General features: G+C 39.4%; 1 protein-coding gene across 9 annotated transcripts in view; it reads right to left on the reverse strand.

Annotated features, from left to right (window-relative positions):
• ST3GAL3 (ST3 beta-galactoside alpha-2,3-sialyltransferase 3) overlaps positions 1 to 22,624 on the reverse strand; it is a 214,245-nt gene that overhangs the window by 178,138 nt on the left and 13,483 nt on the right. For 6 of the 9 annotated variants that reach the window (XM_055586136.1, XM_055586140.1, XM_055586131.1 and 3 more), the window contains exon 2: positions 6,723 to 6,867. The exons of 1 other annotated variant lie outside the window; for it this stretch is intronic. In XM_055586136.1, the coding sequence (XP_055442111.1) occupies positions 6,723 to 6,837 (115 nt within the window). In that variant the 5' untranslated portion in view covers positions 6,838 to 6,867. 2 more of the 9 variants (XM_055586132.1, XM_055586139.1) reach the window with 2 other exon arrangements.

The raw sequence follows: 22,624 nt of genomic DNA on the forward strand, positions 1-22,624 counted from the left end.
TTGTGAAAGATATAATGTCTATCTAGATTTATTTTGGGGGGGTGGTATATGGATGTCCAGCTGTTCCAGCACCAATTTGTTAAAACAACTATCTTTTCTCCATTATATTGCTTTTGCTCCTTTATCAACTGACTACATGTGGGTCTATTTCTGGGCTCTCTATCAATGTTCCACTGCTCTATTTGTCTAGTCTTCTGCCAATACTACACTATCTTGATCACTGTAGCTTTATAATAAGTCTTAAAATCAGGTCACACACTAGTAAAGTAATGCTTAAAATTCTCCAAGCCAGGCTTCAGCAATACATGAACCGTGAACTTCCAGATGTTCAAGCTGGTTTTAGAAAAGTCAGAGGAACCAGAGATCAAATTGCCACCATCCGCTGGATCATCAAAAAAGCAAGAGTTCCAGAAAAACATCTGCTTTATTGACTATGCCAAAGCCTTTGACTGTGTGGATCACAATAAACTGTGGAAAATTCTGAAAGAGATGGGAGTACCAGACCACCTGACCTGCCTCCTGAGAAATCTGTATGCAGGTCAAGAAGCAACAGTTAGAACTGGATGTGGAACAACAGACTGGTTCCAAATAGGAAAAGGAATATGTCAAGGCTGTATATTGTCACCCTGCTTATTTAACTTATATGCAGAGTACATCATGAGAAACCCTGGGCTGGATGAAGCACAAGTTGGAATCAAGATTGCTGGTAGAAATATCAATAACCTCAGATATACAGATGACACCACCCTTATGGCAAGGAGTGAAGAAGAACTAAGGAGCCTCTTGATGAAAGTGAAAGAGGAGAGTGAAAAAGTTGGCTTAAAGCTCAACATTCAAAAACAAAGATCATGGCATCTGGTCCCATCACTTCATGGCAAATAGATGGGGAAACAGTGGAAACAGTGGCTGACTTTATTCTCCTGGGCTCCAAAATCACTGCAGATGGTGACTGCAGCCATGAAATTAAAAGACGTTTGCTTACTCCTTGGAAGGAAAATTATGACCAACCTAGACAGCATATTAAAAAGCAGAGATATTACTTTGCCAACAAAGGTCCGTTTAGTCAAGGCTACGGTTTTTCCAGGGGTCATGTATGGATGCGAGAGTTGGACTGTAAAGAAAGCTGAGCACTGAAGAATTGATGCTTTTGAACTGTGGTGTTGGAGAAGACTCTTGAGAGTCCCTTGGACTACAAGGAGATCCAACTAGTCCATCCTAAAGGAGATCAGTCCTGGGTGTTCATTGGAAGGACTGATGTTGAAGCTGAAACTCCAATACTTTGGCCACCTGATGTGAAGAGCTGACTCATTTGAAAAGACCATTTGAAAAGATGCTGGCAAAGATTGAGGGCAGGAGAAGGGGATGACAGAGGATAAGATGGTTGGATGGCATCACCGACTCAATGGACATGAGTTTGAGTAAACTCTGGGAGTTGGTGATGGACAGGGAGGCCTGGCATGCTGCAGTTCATGGGGTCACAAAGAGTCAGACACAACTGAGTGACTGAACTGAACTGAAGGTGGAAACTTAGATAATTGATTTTAGATCTTTCTTCTTTTCTAATATATGTTTCAACACTATAAATTTCCCTCTGATCTTGCTATATCCCTTTTTTTTAATCAGTTTGGCTATCATTTCATTCAGTTAAAAATATTTTTTAAATCTCATATCTTTCTTTCTTGACCCATGTTGTACTTAGAAGTATACAGTTTAATTTTCATGTATTCAGGGATTTTCTAGTTATCTTTGTTTCATTGATTTCTAGTTTAATTCTTTTGTGGTCTGAAAGAACACATTGTATGATTTCTATTCTTATAAATTTGTTAAGATGTTTATGGAAAAAGAATGAGATACTGCCATTTGTAGTAAAATGATGGACCTAGAGATTGTCACACTAAGTGAAGTAAGTCAGAGAAAGACAAAGAGCCTATGATATCACTTATTTGTGGGATCTAAAATATCATACAAATGAACTTATTGACAAAACAGAAACAGGCTCATAGATGTAGAAAACAAACTTTTGGTTACCAAAGGTAAAAGATGAGGGGATAAATTAAGAGATTGGGATTAACATATATACACTACCATACATAAAACAGATAACTAGTAAGGCCCTGCTGTGAGCACAGGGAACTCTACTCAATGATCTGCAATAACCTATATGGAAAAAGTATCTAAAAAAGAATGGATATATGTATAACTGATTCACTTTGCTGGATACCTGAAACTAACATAACATTGTTAATCCACTATATCCAAGAATAAACAAAAAAAATACAATACAAATGAACTTACCAACAAAACAGAATCAGACCCACAGACATGGAAAACAAACTTACGGTTACCAAAAGGGAAAAGGGGGAGAGGGGTTAAATTAGGAGCTTGATATTAGCAGATACAAACTATTATACATAAAATAAACAACAAGGTCCTCCCTATATAGCATAGAGAACTATATTCAATATTATGGAATAAAACATAATGGAATATATATGTATATGTGTGTTTGTGTATATATATGTATATAAATTGAATCACTTTGCTATATGCTAGAAATGAACATAACATTGCCAAATTAGCTATACTTGAAGGGGAAAAAAAAGATGTGTTTTATGGCCCAGAACATGGTCTATCTTGAATGTTGCATGTGAACTTGAGAAGAAATGCATATCCTGTTGTTGCCAGGTGAAGCAGTCTAAAGGCATCAATTATAGCCAATTGATTGATGATGTGATTGAATTCAATTAGGTTCTTAAAGATTTCCTGCCTGCTGGATCTGTTCATTTCTGACAAAGTGGTGTTGAAGTCTCCAACTATGATAGTATTCATCTACTACTCTTTGCAATTTTACTAATTTTTGCCTCACAGTTTGAGGCTCTATTAGGTGCATACACATTGAGAATTTTTATGCCTTCTTAGAGAACCAACTCCTTTATCATCATGTAGTGCCTCCTTTATTAGTGATAACTTTCCTTGTTTTGAAGCCTGCTTCGTCTGAAATTAACACATCTACTCCTACCTGTTTTGACTAGTGTTAGCACTGTATATTTTTCTCCATTTACTTTTAATTTATATGTGTCTTTATAATTAAAATGGGTTTCTTGTAGACAACAGACAGTTGGGTCTTGTTTGTTTGGTCCAATCTCTGTCTTATAATTGGTGCATTTAGACCACTGATATTCAAAGTAACTACCAATATATTTGGAGTAATACCATATTATTACAGTTTTCTATTTGTTGCCCTCATTTTTTGTTCTTATTTTTATCCTCTACTCTTTTTATGCTTTTTATGGTTTTAATCGAGCAATTTATGATTCTATTTTCTTTCCTTTTTTAGCATACAGGTTCTACTTTTTAAACTTTTTTTTAGTGGTTCTCTCCAGATGCGGTGGCAATGGTCTGCCCTGTGTGCTCTTCTTACAGAGCCAAGAGGAGTTGACTTTTCAGTCTGTTCAGTGTTTCACTTGTTGTTAGTCAGAGTGGCAACTTCCAAGCCCCTTAACATGCGGAACGGGAAACCTCAAGCTACAGAACTTCTAAAAACACATTGATAACTAGGACCAATCTCACACAGCAAACCTTTAGATTAAGCACTTGACCCAAGCCCTGGCAATCTGACTAAGCACTGGCCACATGCAGCTCTAAACTGCTCAAGAGAGAACAGTTTGCATCTTTCTATTAATACAACATGCCTTGAGATTAATTCTTAAAATTTCCTAGCAGGAAGGAATTCTATGTTCTAACATGGCATTTCACACAGACCTCTATTTTAGAATATGACACATTATAGTAGTTGATTTATTTCTTTCTCATGTTATAGGCTGAGAGCATAAAGTCTACCTTCATCTTATATGCAGTTTACATAGAATAGTTTGGACCATAATAAGAACATATTGCTTACTGAATAAATCAGTTGATAATAAAAAACTCTTGACTCCCCTTCTTTCCCTCAATGTGACAAAATCGTAATATGTAACCTTGGTTAAGTCATAAATGAATAAAAATTAAGGAAAATAATGTCAAAGACATTTATTTTTCAAGCTTGGTAGTGCCCTCTAAGCTCCACAGATGAGAGACAAACTCTTGATCACTGAGCCTCTTTGAAGCCTCAGTTTCTACATCTGTAAAAGAGGATAATAATAATCAATGTAAACTATGAGGTTATGAATATAAAGCTCTCATTATGATACATACAGTAGACACTCAACAAATTATTTTCATTTCATTATTATTAGCAGCAGCATCAATACCATCAAACCATCACTTACAATTCAGTACACAGTAGCCATCTGCTTTAGAAACTCCTTCAGCTTGACCTTGTTGATGGAGTAAAGGTTACAAGGTAAAAGATAACCCCTGAGTTGGTAAGACATTAGGATTGATCACATTACTCCATCCTCTGATATTACAGCACAGAAACAACGTGCTCTAGTAAGGAGGTCTAAAAAACCCATTCAAGGTCAAATATCTGAAAGGCGTGAGAGAACAACAGAAAAGATGTGGACAGTGGGTGGTCAGCTAATAACTAACTCAAAGCAGATGATAACTGTTAACAGACTATGGAACCCACAGCACAAGAACAGCAACTATCACCTCCAACCTAAGAGACCCCTTGTCGCCTGCAGGACTTTCTTTCTCTTCTTCTTTTCCTCTGTTTTCCTTCTTCACCTCTATCCTGACACCCTATGATTTCTTCTCTGAGTCTCTCGGTTCTTTCTTTTTACCAATTGAAATACAGAATTAATTTATAGTCTTAGTATTTATTATACTTTTCAGTAAAATAATGAAAATATGTTTAAAGAAAGAAAATCAGGACTCAATTCCAGTTCTAATAATTAGCTATGTAACTTGGGTAAATTAAACTATAACACTTTAGTTTGCTCAAATGGAAAATAGAGATAATAGCCTCTTCACATGGTTATAGTAAGAAGTAAATTAAATTTGTAAATTATCTAGCCTAAAACCTGACACACAATAGGTCTTCCATAAAGTTAATGTCCTTCTCAATTTCTCTAGAAAAAAATCATCTAATCCTTGGCTATGTCTTCCACAGTACCTCTTAACAGAGAAGGAAAGCCTCCCATTCCTTGTACATATTCCCATCATTTTTATGAATATAAATGAACCCAACCATTACAGATATGGATAATGCTGCTAACTACAGAATTTTACACTGCACTGATATAAACTCCAGAGAAGGCAATGGCACCCCACTCCAGTACTCTTGCCTGGAAAATCCCATGGACAGAAAAGCCTGGTAGGCTGCAGTCCATGGGGTCGCTAGGAGTCGGATACGACTGAGCGACTTCACTTTCACTTTTCACTTTCCTGCATTGGAGAAGGAAATGGCAACCCACTCCAGTGTTCTTGCCTGGAGAATCCCAGGGACGGGGGAGCCTGGTGGGCTGCCGTCTCTGGGGTCGCACAGAGTCGGACACAACTGAAGCGACTTAGCAGAAGCAGATATAAACTCTCCTTACTCTGGGTCCTCTCCTTGATCTTAAAGATAAGTTGGAACAGAAAAATTTAAATAGAAACACAAAGTAAGTAATGATAATTATAAACTATGCATTTAAGAGGCACTTAAACATTACTCATAAAACAATAATATGAAAAGTATAACACTATGCTTTTAAAACTGGCTTAAAGCTGCTTCAGTACTTTGGACCATGTGAGAAAATTATGAACAACCTCACAGGAATAGTTCCCACATTAAGAAGTCAATACAGTAGCAGGCCAATTGCCAGCTGCCTCTTCCAACTCATTCTAACTCTGTTAACCTCTGAGCTAGAGACTGACTCTACTCTGAAGTGAATTCCACACTGGTATCCAATAAGTGTTTGTAAAAATAGAACTATTCTAGAGAAAAGACATTAGGAATCAGAACAGACTACCCAAACTTTTCTGCACCCAGTTCAGACAGCCATGAGACAAAAGAACCAAAAGGAAAACCACGTGTGGCCACCATGTGGCACTTGAAAGACAGCCAAGAAGGCACTGTTCAGAGGCTGGTGCGGCTCAGTGCAATTCTTCAACTGCAAACTCCAAACCACAATGCAGGCGACACTGAGTGAACCAGAAGCAAGCTGGTGTTGGGGGAGTCAGGTCAGAAAGCCATACAGAAAAAAGTATAACCCATGAAATGACTGCCACGGGAGAAAGGGCTAGGAGCTACTGGGTAGGGGGAAAAGCCATTATTCTATTCAGGTCCAAGTTCAGTACCAACAAGGGCTAAAAAGATGAAGTAGACAAAAGTTCTTTAGGGAAAATAAAACAAAGAGAGTGTTAAATTAAAAGCTGAAGATCCAAGGAAAGGGTAAAGATGCATGCTTTAAGGGCATTAGAAAACCAACTTCAACAGCAAGCCTCAAGATGATAACTGGCAAATGGGAGTGGTAGTAAAGTTTAATAATTTGAAAAGAACAACATTGGAGAACCAGAAGTACTGGTACTGTTTGGAATTTTATTGAAGATAAAACAGCACATTTTCCTTAAGTTCATAAAAAGATTTGCCATGGCATGCAGTTTTTATAAAACATCAAAGTTCTCACCCTAGAGCAACAAAAGTGGTGGATGGTTTCTGAGCCTAAGTTCCAGGAAGCTCAGTTTATTCTCAGTGCTCATCTCTGAAGAATCTGAGAGCATTGCAGCCACGGGAAAGCCCCATAACTGATCCACAGGAGGCTTTTTCTGAGGGTAGGCTAGAGAGTGACCATACTTACTGGAGTCCTCCCACTGGAGTAAATGTAGCTTCCATGCAGAATAATACAAAAATCCCAGTACCAGAAAAAGGCAGAGGGCTAGCAGCAGATTGCGTACAAATATCAACAGTCCCATCTTCACATGATCTACAATTTCCTACATGACCTAAAAAAAAAAAAACACAACAACAAAAAAAACAATTTAGGTCTTAACTGATAAAGCAATCATCTTACTGATATACTCTACCTTAGAATAAGTATTTATAGGACAATTTCCAAATGAAGAACAACCTGGAATTATCACTGATTGATGACGTGGCATCCTCCGACCTGCTCAAGCCTGGCTCAAAGGACAGCTTCACCATCACTCAGCATCCAAGCCAGCTGTCACCCTCGTGTCTCTCCTCTCGCTCACTCCTGACACCAAATCAGTGCCCAAACTGGCAATTCCAACCTCGCAAGTAAATCTCAAATCATACCTGCTTCCCACCATCGCCCTCCTAGGCCCTGACACCACCATATTCCCACAACACAAGTTTCCCTGCCTCCAAATCTGCGTCTCCCAAATCCATTTTCCACACAGCACAAAGGGCAGTCTATTAATAACACAAAATTTAACACTACTTCCTGGCGTAAACCCCTTTGAGCTAGTATTCTACTGCTGCTCTAGCAAATTACCACAAACTCAGCAGCCTGAAGCCACTCAAATTTATTATCTCAGAGCTCTAAAAGCAGCAAGTCCAGGTGCAGCATGGCTCAGCAGGGCCCTCTGCATAGGCTATCCCAAGACCAAAACCAGAGGCTCGGGCGGGCTGCATTCCTTTCTGCAGACTCTGGGGATGAGCACGCTTCCAAGCTGCTCCAGGCTAAATTCAGTTCCTTACAGCTGTAGGGCCCCACTACCTTTCTGGTTATCAGACAGTCTGCTTTTGTGTTCCTCTTCAGATTTTCCATGTGATACCCTTCAGTCACGGTGGGTTAGGTTCCTTTTACACTGATCTCTCCAACTTCCCCTTTAACCACATCTTGCTTCTATTTCCAGGCAGAGAAACCTCCTTGCTTTTCAGGTTCATGGGATTAGATAGGGCCCAGTTGAATAATCGAAGGCAACCTTCCTATTTTAAAGTCTGAAGCTTTAATTTCATGTGCAAAGTCCCATCTGCCATGTACAGTAACATATTTACAGATTTCAGGGATTAGTGTGTGGACAGCTTTGGTTGTTTTTCCTTGTTGTTGTTGTTTTGGGTTTTGATTGTTTTTTTCTTACAGTGCTACGTGGCTTGTGGTATCTTAGTTCCCCAACCAGGGATCAAACCTGGGCCCCTTGCAGTGGAAGTGAGGAGTCCTAACCACTGGACTGCCAGTAAATTCCCACGTGTGGACATCTTGGAGGGACCATTCTCCTTAACACACCCTTCATTAAATTCTCAGTTCCTGTAAGACAAAGTAATTGCTCCTCAGGAGTCCAGCAGCTTCCGACTGCACCCCTATTTACTCTCCAACCACCCCTTGCTCCTCCCAACCTCACTTGTGCCCTATGCTCTAGCCCCTCTTCTTTCTATTCATTGAACAGTTCTTGTTGTTACTCTCCTCAAGGTCTGTCTGGAATTTATTCTCTACCACCCTGCCATTTCACCTGCTGCACATTCTTTGGTACTTACCTTAAATGTAACCTCAGCCAAGATGACTTCCTAGGATCACTCTTCCCTACCCCTACTAAGATATCTAAGACATGAAATAGTCTATGAGAAATATTATAAATATTATATCCTATGTATAAACATTACACATGAAGTGATAAAAAGTTAGCATCTTCAGACTATATAATCATCCACCTAAAAAAGCCAAGAGACTCAGCTGAAAAACCGTTAGAACTAATAGAAAATTGAATAAATTAGGTGATTATATGATTTACTTACAAAATCCAACAGCTTCTTAAAAACTATACCAGCAATAATCAATTTAAAAAATGTAAGGGGAGAAAATTCCACTCATGATATGGCAACAAAATCTACAAAATACCTAAAAATAAACTTCAGAAGAAATGAACAAGATTTTCACCAAAGGACATAAAAGATCCAAATAAATAAACAGACAGGTTTCCAAGTGAGAAAATTCAATAATGGAAACATGTCAGTTCTCCTGAAATGTCAGTTCTCTATAAATTTAGTCTAAAGCCAGTCAAAATCCATGTTTTTGTTTGTGTTTTTTTAACTTAGATCTAACAATCTGAGGGCTTCCCAGGTGGCACATTGGTAAAAGAATCCACTTGCCAATATAGGAGATACAAGAGACTCGGGTCCAATCCCTGGGTTGGGAAGATCCCCTGGAGGAGGAAACCCTCCAGTACTCTTGCCTGGAGAATCCCATGGATGGAGGAGCCTGGCAGGCTACAGTCCATGGGGTTGCCAAGAGTCGGACATGACTGAGCAACTGAACACGCACTCACACAAAGTTAATATGAAGAGTTCATACCCAAGAAGAGTGAAGAAACTTTTTGATGAAATGAGGATTTGCCTTACCATATTAAAACCAACTCAAAGCTGTAATTATTAAGCTGGATGGGTACTGGCACAAGAAAAGACAAATAGATCAATGGAACAGAACAGAGTCTAGAAATGAGCTGTCTCAATAAAGAGACACATACAGACATGGATACATACACACATATATAACTGAATCTATCCATATATTTGAATTTACAATAGGCATGTAAGTTTTTTAAAAAGATACAAAGGCTACACAGCTAACTGTTGATGTAGTTACCTCTAAGAAATAGTACAGGACAATGAAAAGTACTTTTCCCTTCATACACTTTGAAATAAATTTGTTATAGGTCACAAGTATTGCCTCTATAATTTTGAAAACTTAAAAAATGAGACATATGGGACTTCCCTGGTGATCCAGTGGTTAAGACTTCGCCTTCCAATGCAGGCGGAGCAGGTTCAATCCCTGGTAGGCGAGCTAAGATCCCACATGCCTTTCAGCCAAAAAAGAAAACTTAAAAAAACAGAAGGAATACTGCAACAAATTCTATAAAGACTTTAAGAAAATTAAAAAATAAAAGTCAAACATAAACAAATGGGACCTAATCAAACTTATAAGCTTTGGCATAGCAAAGGAAACCATAAACAAAACAAAACGACAACCTACAGACTGGGAGAAAATATTTGCAAACAATGTGACTGACAAAGGCTTAATTTCCAAAATACACAAACAGCTCATATAACTCAGTAACAACAACAACAAAAAAGTGAATAAACAAACCAATTAAAAATGGGCAGAAGACTTAAATACACAGTTCTCCAAAGAATACATCAGATCAGATCAGATCAGATCAGTTGCTCAGTCGTGTCCAACTCTTTGCGACCCCATGAATCGCAGCACGCCAGGCCTCCCTGTCCATCACCAACTCCTGGAGTTCATTCAGACTCACATCCATCGAGTCAGTGATGCCATCCAGCCATCTCTACCTCTGTCGTCCCCTTCTCTTCTTGCCCCCAATCCCTCCCAGCATGAGTCTTTTCCAATGAGTCAACTCTTCACATGAGGTGGCCAAAGTACTGGAGTTTCAGCCTCAGCATCATTCCTTCCAAAGAAATCCCACATACCTATAGTCAATAGGCACATGAAAAGATGATCAACACTGCTGACTATCAGAGGCATACAAATCAAAATGTCATTGAGGTAACAACTCACATTGGTCAGGATGGCCATCATGAAAAAAATCTACAAATAACAAATGCTGGAGAGGGTGTGGAGAAAAGGGAACCCTCCAACACTGGTAGTAGGAAATGTAAGTTCGTATAGCCACTACAGAAAACAGTCGGAAGGTTCCTCAAAAAAATAAAAAATCAAGTTGTCATATTTTCTAATGATAGCACTCGTGGGCATATATCTGGAGAAAACTCTTAATTCAAAGATACATGCACCCTGATGTTCATAACAGCACTTTTTACAATGTCCGCTGACAGATGAATGGATAAAGAAGAGGTGGTGTCTATATACACAATGGAGGACTACTGAGCCATATAAAGAATGAAATAATGTCATCCGCAACCAAATGGATGGACCTAGAGATTATCATACTGAGTAAGAAAGAGAAAGACAAATACCATGACATCACTTACATGTGGAGTCTAAAATACATGACACAAATGAACTTATGTGCAAAACAGAAACAGGTTCTCAGACAGAATACAAATTCATGGTTACCCAAGGGGGAAAGGGGTGGGGAAGGACAAATTGGGGGTTTGGGATGAGCAAGTACAAGCTACTATATATAAAATAGATAAATGTCCTACTATATAGAGCCCAGGGAACTATATTCAGTATCCTAATAAACCATAATGGAAAAGAATATGAAAAATAATATATGTATACATACACATATATTACTTTACTGTACATCAGAAACTAATATTATAAATCAACTACACTTCAATTAAAAAAAAACACAACAAATTCAGTTCAGTTGCTCAGTCATGTCTGACTCTTTGCAACCCCATGGACTGCAGCACACCAGGCCTCCCTGTCCATCACCAACTCCCAGAGTTTACTCAAACTCATGTCCATTGACTCAGTGATGCCATCCAACCATCTCATCCTCTGTCATCCCCTTCTCCTCCTGCCTTCAATCTTTCCCAGCATCAGGGTCTTTTCAAATGAGTCAGTTCTTTGTATCAGGTGGCCAAAGTATTGGAGTTTCAGCTTCAACATCAGTCTTTCCAATGAATATTCAGGACTGATTTCCTTTAGGATGGACTGGTTGGATCTCCTTGCTGTCCAAGGGACTCTCAAGAGTCTTCTCCAACACCACAGTTCAAAAACAAATTCTTCAGTGCTCAGCTTTCTTTATAGTCCAACTCTCACCTCCATACATGACTACTGGAAAAACCAAAGCTTTGACTAGAGGGACTTTTGTTGGCAAAGTAATGTCTCTGCTTTTTAATATGCTGTCTAGGTTGGTCATGTCTTCCTTGGTGGCTTAGATAGTAAAGCACCTGCCTGCAATGCAGGAGACCTGGGTTCAATCCCTAGGTTGGGAAGATTCCCTGGAGAAGGAAATGGCAACCCACTCCAGTACTCTTGCCTGGAAAACCCCATGGATGAAGGAGCCTGGTAGGCTACAGTCCATGGGGTTGCAAAGAGTCAGACACGACTGAGCAACTTCACACAAGGTTGGTCATAACTTTTCTTCCAAGAAGCAAGTGTCTTTTAATTTCATGGCTGCAGTCACCATCTGCATTAATTTTGGAGCCCAAAAAATAAAGTCTGTCACTGTTTCCACTGTTTCCCCATCTATCTGCCATGAAGTGATGGGACCAGATGCCATGATCTTAGTTTTCTGAATGTTGAGCTGTAAGCCAACTTTTTCACTCTCCTCTTTCACTTTCATCAAGAGGCTCTTTATTTCCTCTTCACTTTCTGCCATAAGGGTGGTGTCATCTGTATATCTGAGGTTATTGGTATTTCTACCAGCAATCTTGATTCCAGTTTGTGCTTCCTCCAGCCCAGGGTTTCTCATGATGTACTCTGCATATAAGTTAAATAAGCAGGGTGACAATATACAGCCTTGACGTACTCCTTTCCCTATTTGGAACCAGTTTGTTGTTCCATGTCCAGTTCTAACTGTTGCTTCCTGACCTGCATACAGATTTCTCAGGAGGCAGGTCAGGTGGTCTGGTATTCCCATCTCTTTCAGAATTTTCCACAGTTTGTTGTGATCCACACAGTCAAAGGCTTTGGCATAGTCAATAAAGCAGAAATAGATGTTTTTCTGGAACTCTCTTGCCTTTTGGATGATCTAACAGATGGTGGCAATTTGACCTCTGGATCCTCTGCCTTTTCTAAATCCAGCTTGAACATCAGGAAGTTCACAGTTCATGTACTGTTGAAGCCTGGTTTGGAGAATTTTGAGCATTACTTTGCCAGCATATGAGATGAGTGCAGTTGTGCAGTAGTTTGAACATTCTTTGGCATTGCCTTTGGGACTGGAATGAAAACTGACCTTTTCCAGTCCTGTGGCCACTGCTGAGTTTTCCAAATTTGCTGGAATATTGAGCGCAGCACTTTCACAGCATCATCTTTTAGGATTTGAAATAGCTCAACTGGAATTCCATCACCTCCACTAGCTTTGTTTGTAGTGATGCTTGCTAAGGCCCACTTGACTTCGCATTCCAGGATATCTGGCTCTAGGTGAGTGATCACACCATCGTGATTACAATACATTATAAAAATATAAATTGGTATACTCTTTTAGGAGCAATGCGGAAGTACAGGTATCCCCTGTTTTTTGAAAGTTTGATTTACACCACTTTGCTTCCATGAAACCTATGTCATTATCTGTTTTCACTAAATGAAAGAAATTCAAAGATTTTCACTTTTATGAGAAGAGCTTTCAGAATCTTTTGCATCTAGCAGTTATAGAGGCAACAAGCACCCAGAGCAGTGAGAGTGGCACCACCAACTTCCTTTCCCAGTAACTATACTCAGCATCTCAGCAACAAGCCAATATGGCTTTGAAATCTTTTTATGAGCATCTGAACTTCATCTTGATTTATTTTGTGCAACTCTTAGCAAGATGTGTCCTAAGGTTTCATAAAGGCCTAAGAGAACTTGTAAGAGTGTCATGCTCGGCATAAAAATGAACATAATTAAGCATTTAAACTGTAGTGAACCAAATAAAGATGCATTTGCATTGAACTTGCCTGTGTCTACCATTCAAACTGTTTACACTCTGAAAGAATACTGAATGCTGAAAAAGTTACTATTGGTTCTGCTAGTAGAGAAAGTATTCTCTTTCAACTGGCATCCAGTAACCTTATGACAAATTGGAAAGTCTACTGCTTGAGTGGATTGATGCGTGTACAAAGCATGTTCCTTCATTAACTTATCTTATATTTAAGGAGATATCAGTCTTTTCAAAAAGATGAAACAGAAAGCTCTGGATGGGGAATTCCCTGGTCGTCCAGACATTAAAACTCTCATGACCAATAGCCTGGGTTCAATCCCTGGTCAGAGAACTTTTAGTTTTAACGCCACAAGCCATACAGTGCAGCCAAAAAAAAAAAAAAAAAAAAAAAAGAATTAGAAAGAAAGAAAGGAAGCACTAGACAATGGTGATGATAGCGTTACAAGAGTAAAATTTAAAGGCACCTATGGATGGTTGCATTGGTTTCTGAGGTGAGGGCAGCTTCATAGCTTAAAGGTTACTTGTAAGAGTGCTTTGGCTGATACTGGAGCTGCTGAAAAGCTCCCAGAAGAACAGAAAAGAGTAATTACAGAAAGTGGCTATTCACATAAGCATTTGATTACAGCAAAATTGTAATTTACTGGAAAAAAAAAATACCGAGCAAGACATTTATTTCAAGAGAAGAAAAGCAAGCTGGGGGACACAAGCTGGAAAAAAAAAAATACTGAGCAAGACATTTATTTCAAGAGAAGAAAAGCAAGCTGGGGGACACAAGGCGTCAAAGGAGAGGTTTACCCTAGTGCCTACTATTGACACCGCTGGTGATGGCTGTCCTGAGGCCTCAATGAATGTACCGCTCAGGAAATGTGAGGGCATTCACAGGTATTGGCAAGAATACACTTCCTGTTATGTTTCATTCACATCCAAGTAGCTGGACTATCCAAGTGATTTTTTTTCTGAGTACATGACTGGGTATGTTAGTCCTTCTGATGAAAAATACTGCTGAGAAAATAACCTCGATAACAGGTGTCTCGTGATTATGGATAATTGTGCGGCTCTCCACCTGGTATTACCAGGTATAGCAGTAGCACTCACGGTGTGTTCTTACCACCAAACATGACACTGTTGCTGCAACTGTGTGACTAAAGCCTTGGAGCCACAATTGAGGCTTACTATATGCAAAAAGTGTGATGCATCTTATTATGTGCCACTGAAAGAGAAGAAAAGTCCAAAGCATCTTTATGAGAGATTGGAAAGACTAAAATATAAAGTGGGCAATTGCTAGACTCACAGATTTAGAGAATAAACAAGTGGTTACCAGTGGGGAAAGGGAAGCAGGGAGGGGCCGTATAGGGATAGGGGAAACAAAAGGTTATTATGGGATTATATGAAACCTTGTGTGTGAAACTTTTGAAAACCGAAAAGCACTATAGAATTTAAAGAATATTTCATTCAATAAAAAATACAAATAAGCAAAACACAAATTAATTAATTAAATTGGCAACTGCTAACCTTGGAGATACTTTCAACAGGCTAAAAGTCTTACTGAGAAATGGCATTTGGAAGAAACTGTGTCCTGAAGTAATAAGCAATTTTAGGGTTTCAAATCAACAATAAGTGTAGCAACAGTGACTACAGCTACGGAGGCTGGGTTTGCAGAAGCTGATGAAGACGTTGAAGTGTTTTGGCATTCTACGACCAAGAACTGACAAACAGCTGCTGCAACTGCAAGGGTAAAGGATATTGACGGAAACCGCCCCAAAGTGAAGTCATCCACAAACTGAAATGTAAAGCGCTCAGAGATTTTTCACTATGACTGAGTGCTGCAATGACTGCAGAAAAGTACGACTTCAATTTTGAAAGGACATGCAAATTTCGGGCAGGTTTGCAGGATGCTTTGAGTGTCTATAAAGAACGGTGTGATAGAAAAATGTGTTAGGCTAAGCAATCAAGTACCCTGTCCTATGCAAGCCTGTCACAACAGCCGGAGCAGACAACGAAACTCAACCTTTGACATCAAGGCAGACAGCCATAGAAGATGTAGATACAAGTGACCTGCTTGATCTGTTGGATTCAGATGATAATGAGAAGTTGATAAATGACCCGCTTCCCCTTTCTCCTACACCATAGTCTGTACCTCTGAACCTTGCACCACCCCAACCTCTGACAATTCAGCCTAACACACCATCACCACCGCCTCTTAACCTTGCTTTCTTCCTGATTCTGGTGAGTGAAACAATACCATAAATACATTATTTCTATCTTATACAGGCTGTGTATTTATCAAGTCATTTCTGCTTTCACTATATATTAGTGTTAGGAGGAGAAGGGGACGACAGAGGATGAGATGGCTGGATGGCATCACTGACTCAATGGACGTGAGTCTGAGTGAACTCCGGGAGTTGGTGAGGGATAGGGAGGCCTGGCGTGCTGCGATTCATGGGGTCGCAAAGAGTCGGACACGACTGAGAAACTGATCTGATCTGATCTAGTGTTATTTGAGGTTTTAAGTGTTATTTGGTATGCTTTGGTAAGTTATTTTTTGGGTCTGGGAACACTCAAAAAGTTCTCCATATAAATTAACGGTAATTGTTTCTTCGCTTTCTAGCACTTCAGCTTATGAAAGGTTTCATAGGAATGCTGTACTTTCAGATGACAAGGGAAACCTATAGCTATTGAAATTTACAATATTCATACACCTTGACTCACCATTTCTATGATTTTTTTCTAAAGCAACACTTCAACAAATATTTTAAAAGACACGTGCATGGATATTTATCAGCAACAATGATTATAAGAGCAAAATACTTGAAACAACTCAAATGTCGATCAATAGGGAACCAGACAAATACATTACGATACAACTGCACAATGCTATCAATATCACTGCGCCCACCGAGGTCACGACGGGAAGTAGACAGCAAAGGAGTTAACCAAAGGAAGTTAGTGACTAGATTTCCTGCAGCTGTCAACATCTGCTATGGCTGTCTGCCTTGATGTCCGAGGTGGAGTTCAGTGTCTGCTCTGGCTGATGTGACAGGCTTGAACAGGACAGTGTATTTGACTGCTTATCCTCACACATTTTTCTGAGGCATGTCCTGACATAGAAAAATAGCTGGAGTATACTGCTTAAGTGAAAAACAAATCTTGTAGAATAGTATGTATGTGAATGTATATACGGCCCCATACTGGTGGTAATAAGGACAACAGTAATATTTAAAATTAAGGTTAACAACAAAAAAAATTAAAGTTAAGCAGGAAGCACACAGATATAAGAATACACACCAAGCTGTTGACAATAATTATCTCCCCAAAGTGGGTATGGAGAGGGTATTTTTCATAATATATTCATATATTTAATTTCTGTACTCATGCAAGTAATAAATGTACAAAGTTTCCAAAGGGAAATAGAAATTGGAGACTCGTATTTTCAGTAGCACAAAGGATATGTACTGTGTCCAATCCTCCCACAAAAACAATGAAAACTGTAAGATATAAGAAGCCTGCCTACAAAAAGCAGGTGGTTCTTGGAAAGATTTCTTTCCTATTAAAAGGGGACTGGAGTGGCTGATCCCAGCCCTTCCCCATTCCTTCTGTCCTGAATGCAGACGTGACAACTGAGCTGCCACAGCCAGTGACTTCAACCCAAGGCTCTGGCAGACACACGACCAATAGATTTACTACCTGTTCAACAGATGTGACAGTGAGAATGGTCAACTAATCACCTACTTAATTTCTGACTTTTCCATTAAGGAAAAAGATCTACAAATAAAGGGGCAGAACAAACAGTCTAAGGAGGAAACAGATTTCCAGAAGTAGATGACATTCAAAGCAGCAAGTAAGAGCGTAAAATCAGCCAAAACAAGGAGGAGCACAACATCCTGATATTCTGAAAGAGATGACATTTCAAACTCACTGCCAGGACAAAAGTTTGACAAAATATTCTAGTGGTGAGGCTGTGGGGAGAATCCTCATACGTTACTGGTGGTGGGAGGGATTTGGCAATATCTAACAAAATCACACAGGCTTCAACACTTTAACCAAATAGTCTCACTTCTAAGAAACTATCCCAAAGATACACTGACAAAAACACAAAAAGACTTATGCACTGGCTGATAGCAGCACTCTGTAATATAAGAGAAAAAGTTCTCCAGTACACCTTCAAAAACTATGGTGTATTGACAAAACGTAGGGTTATGCAGCCATAAACAGGAATGTGCTCTCTCTGTCTCTTTCTTTCTGAATAGTTTAATCTAAATGCCATTAGGCTCTAGGGGCCAGGCAAGGTAGGCACATATATCTGAAGTGAAGACAGAAGGGGCATCAGGCCATCGTGAGAAGTCTGGGAGCGACAGAAGGTGACAGAAGTCTGAGAGAAGACAGGCAGTGACATGGGACTGACCAAACAAATTAAATACACTGAGACTAAGAGGAGCCAAATTTCTCAATGATGGATATGTCAGTTGCAAACGTGCAAAAAGATTGTTGTTCAGTCGCTCAGTCGCGTCCGACTCGTTGCGACCCCATGGACTGCAGCACGCCAGGCTTCCCTGTCCTTTACCATCTCCCAGAGCTTGCTCAAACTCATGTCAATCGAGTTGGTGATGCCATCCAACCATCTCATCCTCTGTTGTCCCCTTCTCCTCCTGTCTTCAATCTTTCCCAGCATCAGGTTTTTTTCTAGAGTCAGCTCTTCGCGTCAGATGGCCAAAGTATTGGAGTTTCAGCTTCAGCATCAATTCTTCCAATGAATAGTCAGGATTGATTTCCTTTAGGATTGGTCCAATGGACTCTCAAGAGTCTTCTCCAACAGCACAGTTCAAAAGCATCAATTCTTAGCTGCTCAGCCTTTTTTATGGTCCAACTCTCACATCCATACATGACTAGTGGAAAAACCATAGCTTTGACTATACGGACCTTTGTCAGCAAAGCAATGTCTCCACTTTTTAATACACTGTGTAGGTTTGTCAAGACTTCTCTTCCAAGGAGCAAGTAGGAAAAGATAAACTAGATAGAATGCATCTTTTGGGAGGTACTGGAATTGAAGGTATCAGTGTGAAGTGAAGGTTTTCAATATATACACATACAAACATATAAAAATAACTACAGATGTGGACTGTGCGTGTGCTTTTGTGTGTGTACATGCATGGAAGCCCTAGCTCCGATCACTGAAAGGGCCCAGCAGCAGTCATATCCCAATAGCAATGAGTACATCTAACACCGAGATCTTGGTTTTTAAATACCATTCTCCACTATGTGATAGGAACTAGGGATCCTTAGAAGAATGGCTGAACTCAGGGCTGAGGCAGAGAGGGCACAAGATAAGCCTGATGGTAGGAAAGTACTCAAAGAGAGACATGTCAAAAGGATAAAGCAGTCGGTTTGAGGGGCTCCTAATGGCCAGATCTGTGGCAATTTAGACTGATAATAACAGATTATGACCCATTAAATAAGAATTTAGTAAGTGAGGAGAGGAGAAAGCTCTTCCTTAGAGTGGAAAGAATGTAGAATAATGTAATTAGAAAATTATTTAGCAATCATTTTAGGAATAACTCAACTAAGAAACATCAAAGGATGCTAAAATTAATAAGTAATACTTTGAGAAATGGGACATCTTAAAGTATCTCCCCAAAAGAAACTTATTAATTACAGAGAGGAAAAGAGTAATTTTAAAATGCAGAAATCTGATAGGCACCACAATAAACTAGTTGAAAGATATATGGGGGTTCCTTGTTATATGCTTGCAACTTATTTGTAAGTCTGAGATGATTTCAAAATTAAAAGTCAAAAGAGAAAAAAAAATTAAACCAATGTGCATATAAATGTTCAAGTAAATATCAAGAGATTATGCAGCCAATTAAAATGCTGTTTATGAAAAATATTTTAATGACAGAGAAATGCTTCTGAAATTGTATTGAAGGAAAAAAGATACAAATATCATATCCTCAACTATTAAAAAAGAAAAAAATTGGAATAAAAAGAAAACTAACAGATCCATGCAGAGAATCTGGTTTTTTCTGGCTGTGGGAGCACACCTGGCCTTCCTGCATAGCCACAGAAAGCTGCAGGTTAAGAGCCGCAAATGCTCACAGCCAGCTCTCTTCAGCAGGCAGAGGGCATGCAGCAGTTGGGCTCATCCCCTCCTCAGGCCTTCATCTTAGCTCCAAGAAGGAAATGTCTCTCTTCTGTTCAAAGCTCAATGCAACAAGCACCAAGTGCCAGGGATTACTACAAGCCATGGAGGATACTAGACAATCAAATTTAGACCCTGCCCTGGAGGAGTTTGACTTCTCACTCCCCATTTGCTCTTTCACCCACCACAATCTGATCTGGCTTCTGCTCCCGCCTGTTGCTCAATAAGGTTACCACTGACCACTTAACTGCCAAAGCCACTGGACACCACAAGTCTCCCATCACTTGGCCTTTCTAAAGCATCTGAGACTGAGAGAGAGTACAGGGTGGTGTAAGAGCTCTTTCTCACCATCTTTACTTTTAGCAACACCAACTCCTCTTTTAAGACTCTGTTCAAGTCTCATTTCCTTCAAAAAGTTTTACTTAAACACTGCCCAACACTATGGCAATCTATGCTCTGGTAACACCCCATGCTTACCTCTGTCCTAGCACTTGTAAAATATCTTGTCTAAGGAATTAGCATATAATTTGAAAGTGGAATCTGTAACTTAGGTCTATGAATCACCCACAGTTAACAACACAGCCACCTAGTACACAGCCCATTCAAGAAGTGTTTGTCTAAAGATCAAATAAATGAATATATTCTAATTATATTCCAACTCCAGATACAATATAATTTGCTCACATTACAAAAATATATACTAAAGACACAATCTCTGCTTGTGTGTGTGTGTGTGTGTGTGTAGAGAGAGAGATGGAGGTGGGGAGAGGGAGGAAGAGAGAGAGCATGAGCAATTTTAAACATAGAGAGAAGCTTGAGGTGCTGTATGTCTGAGTTTTTCTTATATTTTCATTCCACAGAGAAGGAAATGGCAGCCCACTCCAGTATTCTTGCCTGGAGAATCCCAAGGACAGAGGAGCCTGCCAGGCTACAGTCTATGGGGTCACAAGAGTCGGAATCGACTGAGCAACTGACACACAGATACACCCAAGACAATCTCATTCCACTTCATTTACCATCCTCATGCTGACTATCCCAAACTTGATATATTCCATCCAGAGAGAAGACAGTTCCATCTCCATTTATTGAACTTTTGCTTTGGGGGGTTTTTCAGCCACACTGTCCAGCTTGTGGGATCTTAGTTCCCCAACCAGGGACTGAACCTTGGCCCCAGAAGTGAAAGCCCAGAATCCTAACCACTAAGCCACAAGGAATTTCCTCTATTTAACTTCTATATCATCATCTAGATGTTTCATAGATGTCTCAGACTTCCCCAGTAAACCCCCTTTCTCCAGTGTGTTCACTATTTCAATAAAAGGCAACACCTTCACAGAGGCGTCTGTCAAAAACCTGGACATCAACCTTGACACTATCCTCCTTCTCACTCTTATCCTCCACATATAATCAATCATCAAACCCTATGAATTTTACCTCTTAAACACCTCTTGAATCCATCCATCCCTCTATCTTCACTGCCACCACTATATTTCAAGTCACTATAATCTTTTGCTTGGACGATTACCACAGTCTCCTAACAAACCTCCCATCTCCATTATTTCATATCTGATAACTGTGATATATTACACTTTATAAATTTAAGGTATATAGCATGTTACTTTGATACATTTATACATTGTAATATGATTGCCGTTTAAACAATACATGCCATATTACATTATAGCACAATATTGTCGTCTGTATTCATTACACTGTACATTAGCTCTCTATAGGTTTACTACTTGCTAAGTCTGTACCCTAAACTATCATCAGTCTTATCCCCCAATCCTTCATCCTCCGGTAACCTCCATTTATGCTCTAATTTTTCACAGGTTTGCTTTTCAGATTCCACATTTAAGTGATGCTGTGTAGTACTTGTCCTTCCAACTTATCTCATTTAGCATAACGTGCTCAGGATCCATCCATGTTGTCACAAACGGCAGGATAGCCCCCTTTCTCGTGGCCAAATAATATTCCATTGAGTGTATGTATCACATCTTTTTTTAATCCATTTATCTATAGATGGGCATTTGGGTTATTTCAATATCATGGCTATTGAGAATAATGCTGTGATAAACAGGTGTGTACATATAATGCATCAAGATTCTGTTTTCATTTCCTTTGGGTACTCCCATATCCATTCTTGATCCTCTTCATTTTCCACATAGCGGCCAATGTGAGTATTATTTCATTCCCAGGTTTTAACTTCTTAACTTTCCCACTGTCTTTAGGGTAAAGTTCCAACGCCCTTAACAGGGCCTGTAAGACTGGTGAATCTGGCCCCTGCCCATCTCTCCTCCCATCTCTCTTGTCATCTCTTACGACCTCACCTCTAAGAATCTGCAACAGGGAACATCTCTCAGTGTTTTGAACTTGCCATGCTGTCTCCTAATGGCAGGCTGAAGCCTCCTTGACCCTACCACTTCATCTAGCCAACTCCCACTCAGTCTTTGGAAGCCTTACCACACTTTAAGTTGGGTCTCCCTGTTAGAAATTCCCACAGCACATATATATCCCTATCCATTACATAGTGAGCTTATAATCACAAGTATTTACTTATCATGAGTAATGTGCTTAAAGTATATATTCCGGCTAATCTAGAAAGTGAACATGTCTATTTTATTCACCATTGCATTCCTAGTAGGTATTCAAAAACCTATGTGCTCACTGACCAAATGTTCAATCACATATAGTCTGCTCAAAAAAAGGTACAAAAGGTATATAAATCTAGGTTATTTTAATTAACCATAAAAATTATATAAAAATTTGAACTCACTGAAACAAAATACACCAAACTCTTGTCATTTGTAAAACATCCTATAATGTGGTTATTTTCTAATCTATACCTGGAACAATTTTTACTCTGAAATGTTAGAATTTTGCTGACCTTCAAGTATCAGGCATGATGAATATGAACTTAATTATTACAAAATTACATGGAGCAAAAACTACAAAGTATTTCCTGAACATATCTCCTGTGAATAATTTTGAGGCAAGCGAATTAGAAGTTATTACATACTATTTATTATCTGGGCTTCCCTGGTGACTCAGACAGTAAAGAATCCACTTGTACTGCAGGAGACCTAGGTTCAATCCCTG

Source organism: Bubalus kerabau, chromosome 6 (assembly GCF_029407905.1).
Source record: "Bubalus kerabau isolate K-KA32 ecotype Philippines breed swamp buffalo chromosome 6, PCC_UOA_SB_1v2, whole genome shotgun sequence".
In the NCBI taxonomy this organism is placed as follows: Eukaryota; Metazoa; Chordata; class Mammalia; order Artiodactyla; family Bovidae; genus Bubalus; species Bubalus kerabau.